The 18616-nt window shown below is 45.6% G+C and overlaps 1 protein-coding gene across 7 annotated transcripts in view; it reads right to left on the bottom strand.

Moving 5' to 3' along the window:
* Window positions 1-223: 223 nt before the first annotated feature.
* Window positions 224-18616, bottom strand: part of BIRC3 (baculoviral IAP repeat containing 3) — a 54452-nt gene continuing 36059 nt past the window's right edge. For 4 of the 7 annotated variants that reach the window (XM_032427702.1, XM_032427701.1, XM_032427703.1 and 1 more), the window contains 8 exons: window positions 12221-15319; window positions 12011-12110; window positions 9835-9913; window positions 6753-6801; window positions 4966-5208; window positions 1438-1692; window positions 994-1035; window positions 224-884 (listed from right to left, as the gene is read on the bottom strand). In XM_032427702.1, coding sequence (XP_032283593.1) covers window positions 691-884; window positions 994-1035; window positions 1438-1692; window positions 4966-5208; window positions 6753-6801; window positions 9835-9913; window positions 12011-12110; window positions 12221-13073 — 1815 coding nt within the window. In that variant the 5' untranslated portion in view covers window positions 13074-15319 and the 3' untranslated portion in view covers window positions 224-690. The other 3 variants (XM_032427706.1, XM_032427704.1, XM_032427708.1) reach the window with 3 other exon arrangements.

Raw genomic sequence — 18616 nt, 5'->3', positions numbered from 1 at the left:
GTTTCCTGATGGGTAGGGCAGGCATGAGACTTCCTGAACGAACAAGCAAGCTTGCTGATCTCGACTCAGACATCCCACAAAACCCTGCTGATGAAAGCCAGGTGTGATCCCCCCTTGGGATCTACGGTGTGAATGAAGAAGCATCTTCGAGAAAGGGATCTAAATATAGCTCAACACCCATGGGGTCTTAAGGAGGTTGGAGGCAGCCTGGGAGGGAGCAAACGGACACAGAAATAAAGAGTTTAAGAACAAGAGTAATTTTATGGCTTTATTAAAATGTTCATCACAGAATTCTTTACAAAACCACCAAGTCCAAAAAGTCATTCAACAAATATCAAGACCTTCTACATACAGGATTTGGATCAAGAAAGGCAGATAATCCGTGCTCCTGTTTCTTAATACGACTCCAAAGTATTTAAAATTCTGAAAGCTTCATTCACTTACGAGTTCAGTAGTGCGGAAATTCTGATTTAGTATTGTCCCTGTAGTGCTCTTTGTTCACATGAACAAAAGCCTATCGTTCTCACTCTCTCTTAGGTACACACGGCTCACAACGTTTGGATATATGTTTATATCAGTTTTGAGTTGCAAGTAGATAAATATCTTAAGGAAACCAACCAGCATAGTAGTCAAAATTACAATACATTTAATCCATTAATTTTAAAGTGTAGACAAAGTTTGGGATCTTCCTCATGAAAGAAACGTCCGCACTGTGCCCTTGACTGGGCCCCTGCAGATCGGACATCTTCGTAGAGACGGGGCGCAGTCTCTGCACACGACCAGGTGGCCACACGGAATGAACACTATGGAAACTTCTTTGTCCATGCACACTTTACACGTCCTCTCTTCCTGCAGCCTCCTCAACTGCTCTTCCACTGGTAAATCTACCAAGAGAAAGGAATTTTTAATGAAGGCACCTGTTGCTGCTTCTCCAAAAGCCAAGAAAATAAAACCCATGATTTCTACTGGTTTAAATCATTACTACTATGTTACCTGAGACATTTTCCGGGGGGATATACTTTATGTCCTGTTGCACTAAGGGAGAAACACAAAAAGCATTATTAATAACAAGTAAGGTTAATATTTAGTCACAAAATATATATTTTTAAACTAACAGCTTAGACTCTCGCCAAATGCTATCAATAACTGTCATAATGTCAATGCAACAAGAATCTTTCATCTTTTTGTGCAACAGTTTGTTAATTAGATTGAATTATTTCCAGTAATCCCAAAGCATTGATAAGAGCATATTTTCTTTTTTTTTTATTGAACTGAATTGAATTTTAAGTTCCGGTGAGCTAACACACAGTGTAATATTAGTTTCAGGTGTATGGAATTGTGATTCGACACTTCCATACATCACCCGGTGCTCGTCACACTAAGAGCGTATTTCCAACTGACCTAGAAAGTTCCCCAAAGTAATTGTGCAGCACTCACCAAAGAAACGCTTGTATAACACGGGGTCCGTTTCTTGTAGAGAGTTTTTAAATATGGTGACCGCAAAGCTGCCCTTTACTAACACAGTATCAATCAGCTCTCTTACTTGCAGAGACGTCTGTGCCTTCTGCTTAATCACACTGTGTTCTTGCTCACTAATCACTCCAGCAGTTAGCAGACTATCCAGGATCGGGAGCACATAAGTCAAATGCTGGAAAAGCACCATTCTGTTCTTCCGGATCAATGCTACGTCGTCTTTATAAAACAAGAAAACAAACACAAACACGTTCCACCTCTGCTCACAGGGACACATGACTGAAGAAGTCACAATCTGTTTGCACCGCAGGTGACCGCTAGGTTGGGGGGTCCCCGCGGCCCGGCGTCAGGATGGGCACTCTCCGTCATGTGTCCCTTCATTCCATGTTCCCAGCGGCCACGGCGGAAGGCATTGGTGTCCCCCCCTTAGCAGAGGAGAGATAGAGAGCAACACACTGCAGGACACACGAGAAAAGTAGACGGAGGCGGTCTGGCATCAGTCTGCGTTCCCGCACATTCCGCACATTCCGCACAGCTGCTCAGCCTTTAACCAAATCCAACTTAGAACCTAAGAAAATTAAAATTCCAATTCAATCTAGTCAACTTGGGGAAAGATAGAATCAAGAGATTAAAATGACAGAACGTTTATTTCTTAAATTATCATTCACCTGTACAATTTCTTTGAAATTCGATTTTAGGATAAAGTTTTAATTATTTCCCCAAATTAGATATGACATTGCCATTACCCAAATCTTTTATAGCAAGTGGGGAAAGGCACCAGCAGCATTTTAAAGATTAAATCTTACTTGTCGATGATACCTTCCTGTGTATAGGATCATTGTATTCTCCGCTGAGATCCAGATTTTGTCTCTATCGATAAAATATTTTATATTTTGAAATTCTGCAATTTTATTATCTCCTTGGAATATGACTTGTGAATCTAAGTTTATTCATTAGTACACAATTTTACTATGATCCATAAGGCTCTTTCTACAAAATAACTAATGATGGAAGTTGGGCTGTCTAAAAAAGTTATTTGGGGGGAGAGGACTGTTAGATTTTAGAAACACTGACTCTGTCGAGCAGTAGGACATAAACCAGAACCATTTAACAAAAAATAGTGCTTAGTAAAAAAGTCAAGGCCAGAGATACCCATTTTGAAGATAACGAGCTCTGGGAATAACTGGGAAAAGGACCAGGGCCTTTTTCTATCTAAGATTTCTTTTTCTTTTTTTAAAAAGGTTTATTTATTTATTAGAGAGAGATGAGAGAGAGAGAACGGGGGGTGGGGAGCAGGAGGGGCAGAGGGACAAGCAGACTGCCGGATGCTGTGGGGCTGGATCTCACGACCCTGAGATCATGACCTGAGCTGAAATCAATAGTCAGATGCTCAACTGACTGAGGTACCCACATGTCCCTAAGATTTATTTTTCTAATTACATTTAACTTAGACTAATGTAGTAAGTTCTCTGAAATTCTTAAGATTTCTTTTTTTTTAAGATTTTATGTGTTTATTGGTCAGAGAGAGAGCGAGCGAGCACAAGCAGGGGGAGGGGCAGAGGAAGAGGGAGAAGCAGGCTCCCCACTGAGCAGGGAGCCCGATGCAGGATTCGATCCCAGGACCTTGAGATCACGACCTGAGCCAAAGGCAGACACTTCACTGACTGAGCCACCCAGGTGTCCCAAGATTTCTAAAATTGTATTGCTAGTGGTTGAGGAAAAAAGACTCATTTCAAAGTCACAGACTGTATTCTGGCTTGTAAGAGCTAAAGACTTGAATATACCTTTGAAGCATATTATTCTTTTGCTCTGGAAATAATACCCTAAATTGTCTCTTTATTTACACACCTGTCAAGAAATTACTTACCTACTTACTGTTCTTGGGAAACTATAAAGTCATCACTAACCTAAATGAAAATATTTTCATTCGCTCATTCAAACAACACTTCTGGAGCACAGAGTACATGCAGTGTGTGCGCTGGGCAGTGTAGACGTAACAGGGAGTAGAGATGCTACAAGATATTTTTGATGATGCAAATTATTGTATATTGTTGACTGCAGTCATCTCTACAGACTGTTGATTTTCTTTGAAAGAAGCACAAATGTGTCACAGCTGGGGTCTACGAACAATTGTGGAGGTGGGTGTTCTCTTCTTTGAAAGATGATGACCAACAGCTAAGACGGAGAAGACCACTGCAAGGACGGGCAAAGACAAGCTTGGGCCATGTTGTTGCTGTGCTGGTGGTCTGCAGAACTCAGCACTTCATGCTTCGGTAAAGACAGGATCAGACGTGTTTGCCCAGGGTGGCCAGAAGACAAATCCACCTAAGGGGCAGGCTTCTTCAAGCCTGGAATGGACAATCTGCCAACCGTCCTGGGCAGAAAGAGATTCCAGATCGTGCTGGACAAAGATGGGGCAAACTCTTTTCCCTTTCTGAGCTTTGGGGGTATTTGGGAGCGTGAGCTCTCATAGGGGAAAACATGCTTGGGACTATCCTAGTCATTTATGTAAAATGTCCAGAGCTACACAGAGATGAACCCGAACAGAAGCTAGACAGAGAGACTCATGAGGATGGGCTTAGGGGCAGCAAGAGGGGCCCAAACAGCTACAGCTGTCAATTACCACCCGTGATATAATGCTCTTCCATTATCCCTAAATCTCTAGTAAGAGCTTGCGAAAAGTTGCCATCTATTTTCAATAGACTTATGGGTCTGGTCCCTGCTTGGCAAAGAGCGGCAAAGGAGGGGTGAACATTTCTGTCTAGGTCAGACTGAGGACAGCATTCAGAGTGGCCAGGTGGGAATGGACATGGTTGGGGGGGGGCAGTCTCTGTGAAGGGCCACAGAGCAGAGGCCACACAGTGGCAGACACGGCTAGTGTGGAGGGACGTGGCTACTTTGTCTTGAGAGAATGTGCAACAGTGTCCTCGCCCTCCCCTCAAGAACAGAAGGACTCCCTGAAGGGGAGCTCAGTTCCTGTGTGGGCAGGCCGGAAACTTCATCATAATTCACACATTAATGTGTGTTATTAATGCTATAATTAATGTCACTGGGCTGAGACACTCTGGACGCTAATATTAAAATAACTGTCCCTGATCCCACCCCGACTTACAGCGAAGGGAGTGAGCGTGGGATCACAAGCCATGAATGATTACATACACAGTCCATGACCCAGAGTAAAAGTATAAATTAAGAACATGCTTTCACTCAACACATACATTTTCAATTGACTAACGAGCAATTCAAATACACTGTAATGTAAAAAATTTCCAGAATTCAAATTGAGACCACTGAACATAACACCTGATCGCCCTGACAAGAAGTAGGTTTTCTGTGACTAATGCATGGTGACATCACATCCACATGGTGACATCACATCCACACAGTGACATCGCATCTGCATGGTGACATCACACCCGCATGGTGACATCACATCCTCACCGTGACATCACATCCACACACAGACAGACACCGGTCAGTATGGGTACGTACCTGATTCTCTGTTCTCAGCTGCTCTTTCCTTCTCCTCTTCCTTTATTTCGTCTTCCGCGTGAAGTAAATCAGACACAATATCGTTAACGGTTCTGTAATTCTCCCCAGTGGTCAGGATCTTACTCTGCACCGTCTGCCTCACCAGGCTTCTACTGAAGCCCATCTCCAAGGCGGCCTTCACCACGGGGGTGTTCATCATGACTGCGTCTTCTGAACGGTTTTCTCCAGGTCCAAAATGGACAACTACATGAAATAAAGAATTTCACACACGTTGGGAGAATCTATATATCTTTTGAATTGAAAGTTATTACAGTTTCAAAAACATAAAGCCCAGAAAACGTATAGGCATTGTTTTGTATTAACTTTGTTAAACTTAAAATCACGATGTACATGTTCAGTCACTAAAATAAGAATATGGAATATTGTATTGCGATACAAAATTTGCATTATCGGGCATAACAATGGGTGGGAGGAAGGAACAGAATGTCAGGGATCCCCGTCCACCAAGAATTCTTTTCTCCCCAGGATGAATGAACAAATGAACTTTCTAAATCAAGTATGTTTCACGTATTTTTCAAAGATGCCACTGTCCTCACTCACCCCGTCACTGCGGGGCCTCCCACGGCGCCTCTCCTGTCTAGTTGCTTCTCGGCAATATGCCACCAGAGTGGCTTTTCATAAACACAAACCCAACTATGTCACCCTCCTTCCGAAATCCCGGCAACAATTCCATTGTTCCATTGTTCTCACACTCAGCTGTGGCTCACAAGACGGTACCCACCCGGGCCCCCCTCACCTCTTCAGTCTCATCACCTGCCACTTTCTCGTTCACATGCCATGCTAGAGCCCAGAAGTCACAAACGGCTCTCGGGTCAAACTCCGCCTGCAGGGCTGATCACTCTGAGCGTGGGCCTGTTCACAAATCCCACTCTGGCCACACAGAATTGTGTTCAGTTCTGCAAACGTGCCCGTTCTTTTTTGTCACCGAAGACTTCCATGCACTGTTCTCTCTGCCTAAAATATTCTTTTTCTCCCTTTGTCCCCTGGTTAACTCCTACCGTCCCCTTTGATTCTGTGCTAAGTCAAATACTTCCTCTGGAAAGCCTCTCTCATCTTCCAAAGTCGGGGTGCACGGCCCCTCCCGTGCCCCCGCAGCACAGCACCCTTTACTTCTCTGACCATAGCCCTTCCTCCCACCTGCGTACTTGTCTGTATCCCCTGGACTGTTTGCTCATGAGGGCAGGAGTTCTGTTTGCCCTGTTCTGTACTCTTTTCTCAGAGTAGCAGACGCACGATAAATATTTATTGAACTGAATTAAACACTACATAATGGAGTAGAACAGTTTGTTCAAATACTGGCTCTATCACCTTTTAGGTTTAGCCACAAAAGACAGGTCATTTAACCTTTCTGAGCCTCAGGGTCCCTGTTGAGGAATGGGAATAACATTTTACAGAATACGTGAGCCATCTCATGTCAGAGTGCCTGTGTCCCCACAAGGTCTGAGAACAAGGGAGACACGGGATGCATGCTGGCTATTAAAACTACACATACTCAAGTCCCACCCTTAGACGCCATGGCTCAATACAGTAGGGTTAAGGTAGAGACCAGAGATCTGGTTCCTTAGGCAATTATGATGCACACTAAAGTTTGAGAAATACCCACTTAATGCATTTGAGAGTGCATCATATAGAGCTTCGTACAAATGTACATTAACCATTATCAGCTTCCAATCTCCATAGGACCAACAGTTCTATTTAAATGCAGTAATTATTGTCATTATACTTACTTGGTGATTCAGCATTTTCATCTTCTGTGTTGTCTGAAGTAGATAACAGCTACAGGGGAAAAAAGTTTATAAATTAAAGTATAAGTCTTAGCCTGTCCCTTACAATATAAACGAGTCAAGAGATCTATTTTACTCAATTTATTGCAAACTGACTTGCTTACAGGCAAAATGATTTTTTATCTCGAAAGCAGTATTTCATTTACATTCAAGAGTTATTCTCTACACCATAAACTATTCTTTATGGAATCTGTATTCCTGAAGGCAAGAAAAGGGCTACACCTTCTCAGTGATTTATGAGACAATCATTGTTTGCATTTCATCCCAACATCTTACATTTTTTGTCTCATCCTTTGGGATAAGTTGGACCCTCTATCAGTTCTAATGACTATGGCTAAAAAGTGTTTGACCCTCAAACTATTATATACCTTCCTATCTGCTCTTCCAGGAAGATTATTTCACATTCAGCACTTTGACTATATCCTGCCACTCCCTTCTGACCTGCCAAGTGTCTGATGAAAAACCTTTGCTAGACTTACGGGGTCTCCCTTCTATATAACTGTCTTTTTTTTTCTCCTCACTTTGAAGATTCTCTTTATCACTACTTTTTGCCATTTTAATTACTGTGTATCTTGGTGTGTACCTCCTTGGGTTGATTTTTCTTGGGGGCTCTCTCTGCTTCCTGGATCTGGATATCTGTTTTCTTCCCCAGATTCAGGAAGTTTTCAGCTATTAATAATAAATTAATAATTTATTATATTAATATAAGTAATAAATTAACAAATTTTCTGCCCTCTTTTCTCTCTTTTCTTCTACTGGGATCCATATAATGTGAACATTGTTATGCTTGATGGAGTCACTGAATTCCTAAGTCTATTCTCATTTTGCATAATTTTTTTTCTCTCCTGCTCAGCTTGATAATTTTCCATTTACTCTGTGTTCTAGATCACTAATTCGTTCCTTTGCTTCTTCCATCCTGCTGTTCATTTCATCAAGAGTGTTTCTCATTTCATTTATCTCTGCTATGTTATTCTTTATCTCTGTGTTACAGGGCTCACGCATGTCTTTTCTCAAGTCCAGGGAGTATCCTTATGCTAATTGCTTTAAATCCTCCATCAGGCATGTTACTTGTATCTGTTTCTCTTAGGTCTCTTGCTGTCGTTTTGTCCTGTTCTTTTTTTTTTTTTAAGGTTTTATTTATCTGACAGAGAGAGACACAGCGAGAGAGGGAACACAAGCAGGGGGGAGTGGGAGAGGCAGAAGCAGGCTTCCCGCAGAGCAGGGAGCCCGATACGGGGCTCGATCCCAGGACCTTGGTATCATGACCTGAGCCAAAGGCGGACACTTAACGACTGAGCCACCCAGGCGCCCCTGTCCTGTTCTTTCATTTGGGACATATTCCTCTCTCTCCTCATTGTGTCTAACTCTGTGTCTGTTTCTCTGTGTTAGGAAAGTCAGCTACGTCTCCTGCTCTTGAAAGTAGTGGCCTTATGAAGAAGAGGTCCTGGAGTGCCCTCAATGCAGTGTCCCCCATTCCCCTGAACCTGGCACTTCAGGGGCATCTCCTGTGTGTGTTGTGTGTGCCCTGCTGTTGTCGCTAAGCCGATTTTGCCTTCATTCCAGCCATCTGCAGAGGCTGTCTTTGCCTGTTGTGGGCAGGGTTTCGTCCCTGTGTTGTTTGTGGGCCAATCTGGGGCCACCGTGGGTTTGAGTTGAGTCAGACCAGAGATGCAGTAGCCCTGAACCACAGGGCACTTTCTCTGTGTTGCTGAGAAGCTTTCACTGGTGGGCGGGGCCTGCAGGCAGCCCAGCTGTCTGCTCCCAGCCCACTGCTGGGGACACGGTGGGACCAGCGCTGGCCCCCATTGGGACTCCTTACGCACTACCAGGCTTGCAGCCCCGGTTTGGATGCGCTCGGCCAAGAACGCATTGGATGGAGTGGATCCACTAAGTATATGGTGTTAGCAAGGTTTGTGCCAATCTTCTGGCTGGAGGGGACCCACGGCACCAGGACTGAGGAAGGCCATTGGAGTAGGTGGCACGGTTTAAGCAAGAAAGGTAGTGAGCCTCAGCACCACTCTGGTTCCCACAGGTGGCCGTGTGTTTATGCTGAGGGGCAGAGGTGGGAAATGGCACCTGCCAGCGCCCCTGCTCCTGCAGACATCCCTCAGTGAACTTCGAGATTAGTGAGTAACTCTGCCTCCCATTGCCCCACGTGTTTTTCAACCTGCCGCTTCTTACACCATATCTCCACAGGCTGTTTGTTGTGCTGTGTCTTTAAGGGCGGGGACTCAGTTTCCTCTCACCCACTGGCTGTCCCTGAGCCGAGCCTGCCGATTTTTAAAATTCCAGTTTTGAGTCCTGCTGGTTGTAAGAACTCACAAAATTCAGCCCCTCTGGTCTTCACAGCCAAATGTTACGGGGATTCACGTTCCCTGTGTGAGCTCCCTGGTGTGGGGTCTGTTTCTCTCCCCCTCTGAGCCTGTGGCTCCCTCCTCCTGTGGACAGCCCATGGTCTGCTTAGCTGCCCACAGAGTCTCTGCCCTTCCTACCCTCGCTGATGTGGCCTCTTCTCTGTATTTAGTTGTGAAGTTGGCCCTGCCAGTCTCCAGGTCATTTTCTGGGTTATTTACACTGACGTGGGTGTTACCTAGTTGTACCCATGGGACAGGCAAGGTGAGCCTAGGATCCTCCTACTCCGCCACCTTCCCAGCAATCTCCTTCCAGGAAGATTAGAAGGAGTAATAAAATTCTCTTTCTCAAGTCTTTTAAACAAAAATTTGTATAGTAAAACTATTAAATGCTACCATCCCAGCCAAATTTTGTCCTCAAATAATTTAATTTATTGCAACCTTATTATAGAAATACTTAAAGCCATATCTTAAACATTATTTTTCAGGAGATCTCTAATTCTGAATCTGTTTTTATCCAAAGAATAGTTCTAAGATCATGTTGGGTATTTTAAAAAAATGAATGTATTTTTAAAGCAACTCTTGTCTTTTCACTAAAGTATGACTCTCTGTAATTATCAGAAAATAATTTATCTGTTGTTAACCGATGATCTAAAAAAAAAAACCTTCCCTACCTGTTCAAGTAGATGAGGGTAACTGGCTTGAATTTGACTGATGAACTCTTGTCCTTTGATGTGTATCAAGTACTCACACCTAAAATGTAAGCAAAATTAAGTTTGTTATTTTAATCCCACTATGTGTAGCTTGTTAAATATTTCGAGTGAACATAAACATATATATAACCCCTTGACACTCATCTGGCATCCTGCAGTAAAGGCGAGATGCCGTGAGCGAGGGAGGCTGCGCGTCGCGCTTTGCCGCGGCTGGGGCCACGTGGGTCATGAGGCTCCCAGCCTCCTGGGGCCAAGGAAGGCCGTGTCCACTCGGAGCTCCCAGCTGCTCTCTTCAAAAGTTCGAAGACTGCTACAGATACTCTGAACACTGAGAACAGAGCCAGGGAGACAGGTAGACAGCTTGCTCATAAACGACACTGCTCACACATAGGTTTGTAGGTTTAAAAGTTCACAATATACAAAGCGGGACAAGAGAAATAATGAGGAAGGTGAACACATTTTCTAATTAAGTCAGATCCTCCCAAGTTTGGCAATTCCTAGATAACACACATCATGGTCTAACTCAAGCACAAAATGAACCCCTCACACAACCAAAGCAAACTCACCCTTCTTTTTATATATTCACAAAATTACCACCGTGGAAGGCTAGCAGCACTGTTCAAAAAACATCTGGGTAAAGTTTTCTTCATTATCTTTGTAACTTTTGAAATCTAAAATATTTGGGGCGTGTAAAGGTGCTATAAATAGAGTATTATACTAAAACTTATATAAGGAAAATAAGTCAGGATACTGAGCTTAGCAAGCAACATTAAAAACACTAAAAGTTTTGACCATGAGAAGTATCATCATAAGCCACCTGATTTCAATAAAAAAAGAAGAGTGTAAATAAGCACAGAATAATCAAAAGTGTAAGGATTGACAATGAAATGTTCTATAGTGATGAAAACAGAGGAGGTGGGTCTCTATTTACCTAACCACCCTATTTAATATCACGACTTGCCTCTGATTCTTCTTACTCTGCTCTGTTTTTTCATTCTATCTATAACACCTACCATCTTCTGACATGCTACATAACTCATTTATTAAGTTTTTATTAATTATCTGCCTCTCTCGCTATTAAATTAACGTATGAGACCAAGGATCTTGGTTTTGTTCAACTGAGTATTTTAACCACTGGAACAGTGCCTAGCAATAGACAATCAATTAAATTAAATGTTGAAAGAACGGAAACACGTCCAAGACATAAGATTGACTGAAAAAAAGTTTCAAAACAGTATATATAATATCTAATTCATGTGATATTATATACATTTATCTGTACACGTACATATGCATGAAGAGATGTCTGCAGGGATATTCACTAAAATGTTAACAGGTCCTCTTTATTTTTTTTTCAAATGTTAAAATAACTTCATGTTTTAAAAATTTAAATTCAATTAACATATAATGTATTATTGGTTTCAGAGGTAGAGGTCAGTGATTCATCGGTCTTATATAACACCCAGTTCTCATCACATCACATGCCCTCCTTCATGCCCATCACCCAGTTACCCCAACCACCCACCTCCCCTCCAGCAGCCCTGTTTGTTTCCTATGATTAAGAGTCTCTTATGGTTTGTTTCCCTCTCCGATTTTGTCTTATTATTTTTCCCTCCCTTCCCCTATGCTCCTCTGTTTTGTTTCTTAAATTCCACATGAGTGAGGTCATACGATAACAGTCTTTCTCTGATTGATTTATTTTGCTTAGCATAATACCCTCTGGCTCCATCCATGTCGATGCAAATGGCAAGATTTCATTTTTTTATGGCTGAGTAGTATTCCATTGTATATATGAACCACATCTTCTTTATCTATTCATCAGCTAGTCTTCTTTAGATAGTGAGATTTCTGGACACTTACATTTTTTTCTCTGTACTTTTCTACAATGTGTGGCTTGGGTTTTAAAATGAACATATATTCTTTTAAAACAGATATATATTCTTCGTTAGACACAAAAAAACCCTAAGCCTCTATCTTCTACCAAAACCGTTTATTTTTCTAAGTAATCCATCCTAAATTTATTCACAAGTGCGTTTTTGAAACAAAGAGTAAAGCGAGAGCTGCTTCTAAGGGAAACACGTATAACCCATCTCATAAAAACAAGAAGCATTTGCAAAGAGAGTTTCCCAGCAATTACCTCGGAAACCACTTGGCGTGCTCCACCCACGGGTCGTCTCCAGATTCCCAACACCGCAGTCCGCCGTCGCAGCAAAAGCATTTGACGTCGTCGCTGTGACCTAAAATTAATTTTGGACCAAAACGTCTGAATTCATAGAATGTGCCCATTCCAACCGTGTGAGGTAAAGCATGGGGGCGGTTTGTCTGATGACCAGATGGGGTTTCTTACCCGTGTAATAGAAGCCCGCCGTGGCGAGCTGCTCGGGCCGCACAGGAACGTGCGAGGGCCAGCTGCAGAAGGTTCTCAGGCGGGCCACGTGGGTCTGCATGCTCACGTTGGACACGGTGGGTCTCAGCACATCCTGGAGCTGACTTTCCACAAACGGGCAGTCGGGGAAGTGTCTCAGGTGTTCTGACAGAGCGTTATCGTTCGGTTCCCAATTGCTCAGCTTCCCACCGCAGGCGAAGCAGGCCACTCTGTCCCCAGGTCCTACATAGTAGAAGCCGGCTCTGGCCAGTTCCGGCGCCTGCGGAGAGGTCAAGGGCCACGTCTGGAAAGTGAGTAAGCGGGCTTCCACCGTCTTCACCGCACCGTCGTAGGGGCTGGGCCTCCAGGGAGCAAACTCCTGATTTGGTCTGAAGTTCACGGGATTCGATGGGAAGCTGGAATAAGACCCACTGAAATATCCAGTGTTTTCCAAACTGGGAGGCAGTGGATGTGTGGAGTTTGTTACTGAACAAGGAGGAGGAGGTGGAGAGCTGGCTCCCGAAACGCGGGCTGAGTTCAGATTCTGAATGAAGGCGCAGCTGGGATAGAGCTGTTTGTGCTTTTCAGCAGGATGGTCTCCAGGTCTCCAGTTGTCCAGCATCAGGCCACAACAGAAGCACCTGACCTTGTCGTTCACACCAGTGTAGTAGAACCCCGCCCGGGCCAGACTCCTCTCCGAGATGGGCACGCCGGCGGGGAACGCCGAGTAGGTGGACATTCTATAGAGTTCACACGAATGGTCGTATTTCAGCTCAAGCACGGGGGTGCTTTTCAGCAAATTGGACAAGAACAGGCTATTCTGTACAATGTTCATAGTGAAGTGGACAGGGAAGAAAAGGGACTAGCCTTTCTCAGGGGAGGTAGTTTTGTGCACGGCTCTTGATTTGGGTTACTTTTAATCCTCGGTGGAGCACCCACACCAGGACATCTCTCATCCTTCTCTTCCTCTGCACGTTTAGGGTGTTGGCATGCTGAGAGTCTGCGTTCTACATGGACACATTTTAAGGGACAATTACGTACACCCGCACCTTTGCATGATCTTTATACACACAGTGTAAACATGGTGATACACAGCACCTCATGAAGAAAATCAAAACCCTTCGTGAAAGCGTAGAGCGCTTTGGGTCACCGGAGGCCACTCCACGTCCTGTCCCCCCCAGGCACGGTGCAGCAGCATTCAGCCAGCCTGCAGATGAAACGTGGGACTTATGCAGCCAGCTTGTTGGCCTGGGGAAAGCTATGCTCACTAAGTGCTCTACAGAAACGAAACTCAAACTGGGTTTGTTTTGCCTTTAATTATGAAATTTGGTAGCCAGAAAAAAAGAAAAAGCATAAGACCTACCTCAAAAGAAGAATGCATGACCCTATTTCACTGATTTTAGGATGCATCTTTCATGTATCTGTTATCAAGAGGTATCTTACAAGTTGTAACATATCATATTTTAATTAACAGCATTTTTATTTCCCAAAAGTATTTAAAGTGATGGTGTGTCTTACAATCAATGATGTCTTAGATGCAGTGAAATACAGCACATCCCAAACCTTGCTCAAATTAATTTTTCTTCCTATAATAATTTTAATAGGGAAAACAAAACAATCTACTAGAATTTTCCTATAAATGAAGAGCTGAAATAGGAAGAGAATTGGTTGATGCATCTTAAGGCCTATTTCAAAATTTATTAAATAATAATTACTTCCCATAATCAGAAGCTTGGTTGCTGAGTCATAGTGATTCCACTAGAACCTAGCAAATTAAACATTCTATTTCAAATAAATTATCAAGATGAATGTATTCGCTTAGTTGGTCTTTTTGGGCTCAGCTTCAGGCTGCTGAGAGACAATACCAAGTCTTCTATCTGATAATGGATTTTTTAAAAGAATCAAAACTCAGAGCGCTGAATTTGTAGGCTAAGCTGGATAATCAAATCATACAAATTTGGTCTTTGGTCAGAACTAATTTTACAGACAGCATACCTTGAACCGGAATTTATCATAACAAAAAATAATAATAAGTTTACTTTGTCACAATCTACTCCTTTTGACAAGCAGAGACCTTCGTAAGATTCAGGATGTCTCAATTGTGATTAGCTACCAGTAAATAGGGTCTGCATCCAGAATATTAGCAAGGACCAGCAAACAAGCCGTATGGGTTTTCTAGCAGCAGTCTGGCCCCTGGTGCACTCATGCTGGGGCTTCCACGCAGACTGTAATGCTTTACGTCCAGATGGCATGAGAAATGTATCTCCATACCCGTGATGATTTCCCTCAAAGCTAAGTTACCGTGCCTCACTTTGGTTTGCTTTTCATTGGACAAAAACATTACACATTGTTATAAAAACCTTCCTGGTGCCAATCCCTGTCTCTGTGTACCTCTTCTCTGCTAAGTCTGTTCATTTCCCCCCAGCCGTGATTCCCACTGCTATCCTTCTCACAGACAATAGTGCGTTTGAACAAACTAACTTTTGGACTTCTAACATATCGATGGTCATCTACATGGTTAGATAATTTCTTCACCAGTCGACCCCGCTCACGTGTCATTCTCTCTCTCCATGTGTTGTATTGGGAAATCTTGTTCTTGACGTTGGAGTTCTTGACTCCCACCCGTCAGAGGTCTCTCCTGCATATTTCTCTAATTTAGCAGAGGGCTGAGATATTTACTCTTTGTTCTAGATAACTGCCACTCATTTTTAGATCTCTACCAAACACGAGTTCCTTTTTTCTATCCTGCACTGCAGCCCGTGGATCAACAGTATGTTCCAGCGAGAATCACTTCTCCTTTATGTCACAAGTCAGATTCAAATCAAGGTTATCATCACTTCATAGTTACAACTCATATGACTAGATTCGCTCATATGGTCTAGGTTTTTTAAATTAACATTCTTTGGATACCAAAACTCCAGTTCACTATTGAATTTGTTTATTCATGCACAAAACTACCTCCCGGAGATTAGACTAAGTCCCTTTTAAGGGTTTTAGGCCTCCATTTTGAGATGTTTTGATTTATAGAAAAAACTGGAAAAAATCTAGAAGAAGTTGAATAGTTTGCCTCTTTTGTAAAACCTGTTTAAAAAAACAGAAAGACAGTTTTAAAAGTCAGGCAATTCATAGCTGTGCCACAATGCTCTCTTTTCAAACCTTTCCTCCAGCACAGAGCACCGGTGGTTCAGGATTGTGTACCGTGCACACGAGGTCCTGCATGACACCCGGCAGCGGCCAAGAAATCCTGGGGGGACCCGCGGGCTCAAACCGGCGCCGGCAGGGGCACGAGGAGGTCTGGCTCGCACCGACTCGGACCTCTGTGCTTGACTCATTTCTCTAACTTTCTATTTTGAAATTAATTTATGCACAGAGAAGAGTTCCAGGAACAACAGAATTCCCGCCCACACGGCGCTGGACCTCCCCAGCCCTCCCAGAGCCATAGAGAACACAGCACAGTCGGAGACGCCGGGACGTGAGCACCGACCCAGGGCTGCTGGTCAACCTGCTCGCCCTGCTCCGATCTCCCGTTTTCCAAGTACGTCTCTTCTCGGATCACAGTTCGGTTTTTCCTTTAATGTTTTGATGAATTACCAACATTTTTTAAAAGTAAGAGATTTCCCATGACATTCTAGATCCCAAGCTCCTTTGGAAAAACCCGACGGGCGACAGCGAGCTGCTGTGAGCGGGCTCGCGACTCTGATACCGAGACTGTCCCTTGCCATAGGGTTCCTCTGACGGAACAACAGTGAAGAAAGTGAAATTGTTCTGATACCTGTGTCTGTCGAAAGTGACAAAAATGCAAGGTGAACAAAGAGAGACAAGTCTGGGAAAAAATGAAGGCACCATATTTCTTTGTGGAAGAGAGGACTATTCCTACACATTAAGATATGTATCTAATGTATGTTTTTGTTTGAAAGAGAGACCCCAGTTCTGTTCATTTATGCCACCTGCCTGGCCTCTCTACATTTGAGACCATAAACCCAGGCCTTACGCTACAGAAGCCTGGCTGTGGACACGAGGCACTCAGACGCCTGTGCAAATGTAGGCAACAGTTTATGATAAAAGAATGAAAATATGCCAAGATGCCCCTCCCGCATCGATTCAAACTCTCTTACCCACTTCCACACATAGACCTCCAAATGCTCTGGGGGACACCCGAGAGCTCACGGGCTGGGGCCGCCACAGCTCAGGCTCTGGCCACCTGCCCAGCCGTCCACAGCCCGAGGCAGCTCCCTAGCCCGCTGCCCTCTGCAACCCTGAAGCCTTCAGGATCCTCCCCAAGTTCTCCCCAATCCCCTTTGGAAGACTGCTTTGCCTTCTGCGTCCCTAAGAGACCTCACTGAGCAGTAACCCTTTCACACCCCCAAATCCATGCTTCTCCCTTAAAACCCACCCGCTGCCTCAGAAATCCTGCTCCCAGCCCTAGCCTCTCCCTTCCTCCTCCTCCTCTCCCCGGATTCTTCCTTCGAGATAACAGGCGTGCTTAGGTCTGTCTCGGTTTCCGCACGAGAACAGCAACAAAAATCCTCTTTCAACCCCACTTTCCATTCTAGCAACTATAGTTGACTCACAATGACTGAACAATGCAGGGGTCAGGGGCGCCCACGCCCTCTCCCCACACTGTTGAAAATCTGACTGTAACTGTTGACTCCCAAAAAGTTCATAATAAATTGCAGTTGACCAAAAGCCTTACTGGTAACAGTCGATGAAACGAGTATTTTGGATGTTATATGCATTACGTACTGTATTTTTACAATAAAGTCAGCAAAGGAAAACGTTAAGAAAATCAAAGGAAAATGCGTTTACAACACCGTGCGTACTTATGGAAACCATATGCGCCCAAGCGGGCGCGGGCGGCTCGAGCCCTGCTCCAGGGTCTGCTGTGTCACTCTGTCTTCGCAGCGTCTCAGGGAAGGCCCCGGGGCCACTGCATTTGGCCGACATCGCTTAAACGGTCAGCATGAATAACACCAAAGCCTTCTTTCCCAAAACCTACGGAAATGTTTACCTCTGACGCTGGGGCCCACTTCCTCTCAGAAACGTCCTACCCCAGGGGCGCCTGGAGGCTCAGTCGGTTGAGTGTCTGCCTTCGGCTCGGGTCATGATCCCAGGGTCCTGGGATCGAGTCCCGCATCGGGCTCCCTGCTCTGCGGGAAGCTGCTTCTCCCTCTGCCCCCCCCACCCCCAGTTCGCTCGCTCTCTCTTTCACAAATAACTAAAACCTTAGGAATGTTCTCCTTCCTTGGCTTCTCCATACCACTCTGGGATTCCTGTCTCCTTTCTAGTGGTTCCCTCCAGGAATGGCTCAAGGTCTCAGCCTCTTAACAGCTCCGGTGGGCAACCTGCTTGACCCCAGGGCTGGTGGGTGCTCCACCCTCTTGGGCACCTGGCAGACCCAGCTCTGAGGCTGGAGGGGGAGCGAGCCTTGCTTCCGGCCGCCCCCGGACGCTGAGCTCCGTCGGAGCAGAGCCAGCTTCCAGCTCTGGACCAGCCCTCCCGCTGCCAGCATCCACCCGGCTCCACACAAAATGGAGACACTTGCTGAACAGGGGGGGTCAGCAGACTTGACCGGGCACCCCGTGACCACAACAGCCTCATCTGCATGGTATTAAGAACATCAGTTTTACGTCAGTGACTGCGAAGTCTGCTCCCCGACGGTTTGAGGTCACAGTCCCGGGTTCTTGGATACCATTCAGGCCCCCAGACGGCGTGACCCTGAGCCCGAGCAAGCTCATCACCAGAGATGATCATGGTGACCACCTGAAACACGACCTGAAGCGTGTCTGCAGAGGGTCCCGCACACAGCGGGTGGCAGAACGGCTGGTGCTGGGACTGACCGCTCGCAAACCGGGTTCGCACCACTGTTAGCGCAGCACCGGCCCAGCGCCCGCCACACCCGGCTAGCGGGATGAACCCCACGCGGGCTTCCCATGCTGCCCCCAGGGCAGCCACCAGAAAGCTGCTCTCCGGGCCAACACACGCCAACATTGCTCCTCCACGGGGTCGCGAACGATGTGACTGCCCTGTTCCTACGAAGTTCTGGGGCAGCCTGTCCCCAAGCTCACCGGGCGCCCTCCGCGGCGCAGGAACACCTCCGGGCCCTGGGGTCACCCCGGCCACGAGGCCCCCGCCCCCTGGGCTCACCGCTGACTGGCGCGGGGGTGCACACAGGCAGGGCGCTCCCTGCAGCGCCGTCTGGCCCGTGGGCCTCCCCGCCGACCCTCGCCCTCCACCGTGCGCCCTAGTGCGCCCCACCCACGCGAGGGGCGGTCCGCGCACGCGCACCCGGGCGGCCCGTCACCCACCCGCCGCCCCGAGACCCCGCGCCCACGCGAGGGGCGGCCCGCGCACGCGCACCCGGGCGGCCCGTCACCCACC

This window comes from Phoca vitulina, unplaced genomic scaffold (genome assembly GCF_004348235.1).
Source record: "Phoca vitulina isolate PV1807 unplaced genomic scaffold, GSC_HSeal_1.0 scaffold38, whole genome shotgun sequence".
In the NCBI taxonomy this organism is placed as follows: Eukaryota; Metazoa; Chordata; class Mammalia; order Carnivora; family Phocidae; genus Phoca; species Phoca vitulina.
The sequence above is the reverse complement of the archived record's forward strand: the minus strand, read 5'-3'. Positions and strand labels throughout refer to the sequence as shown.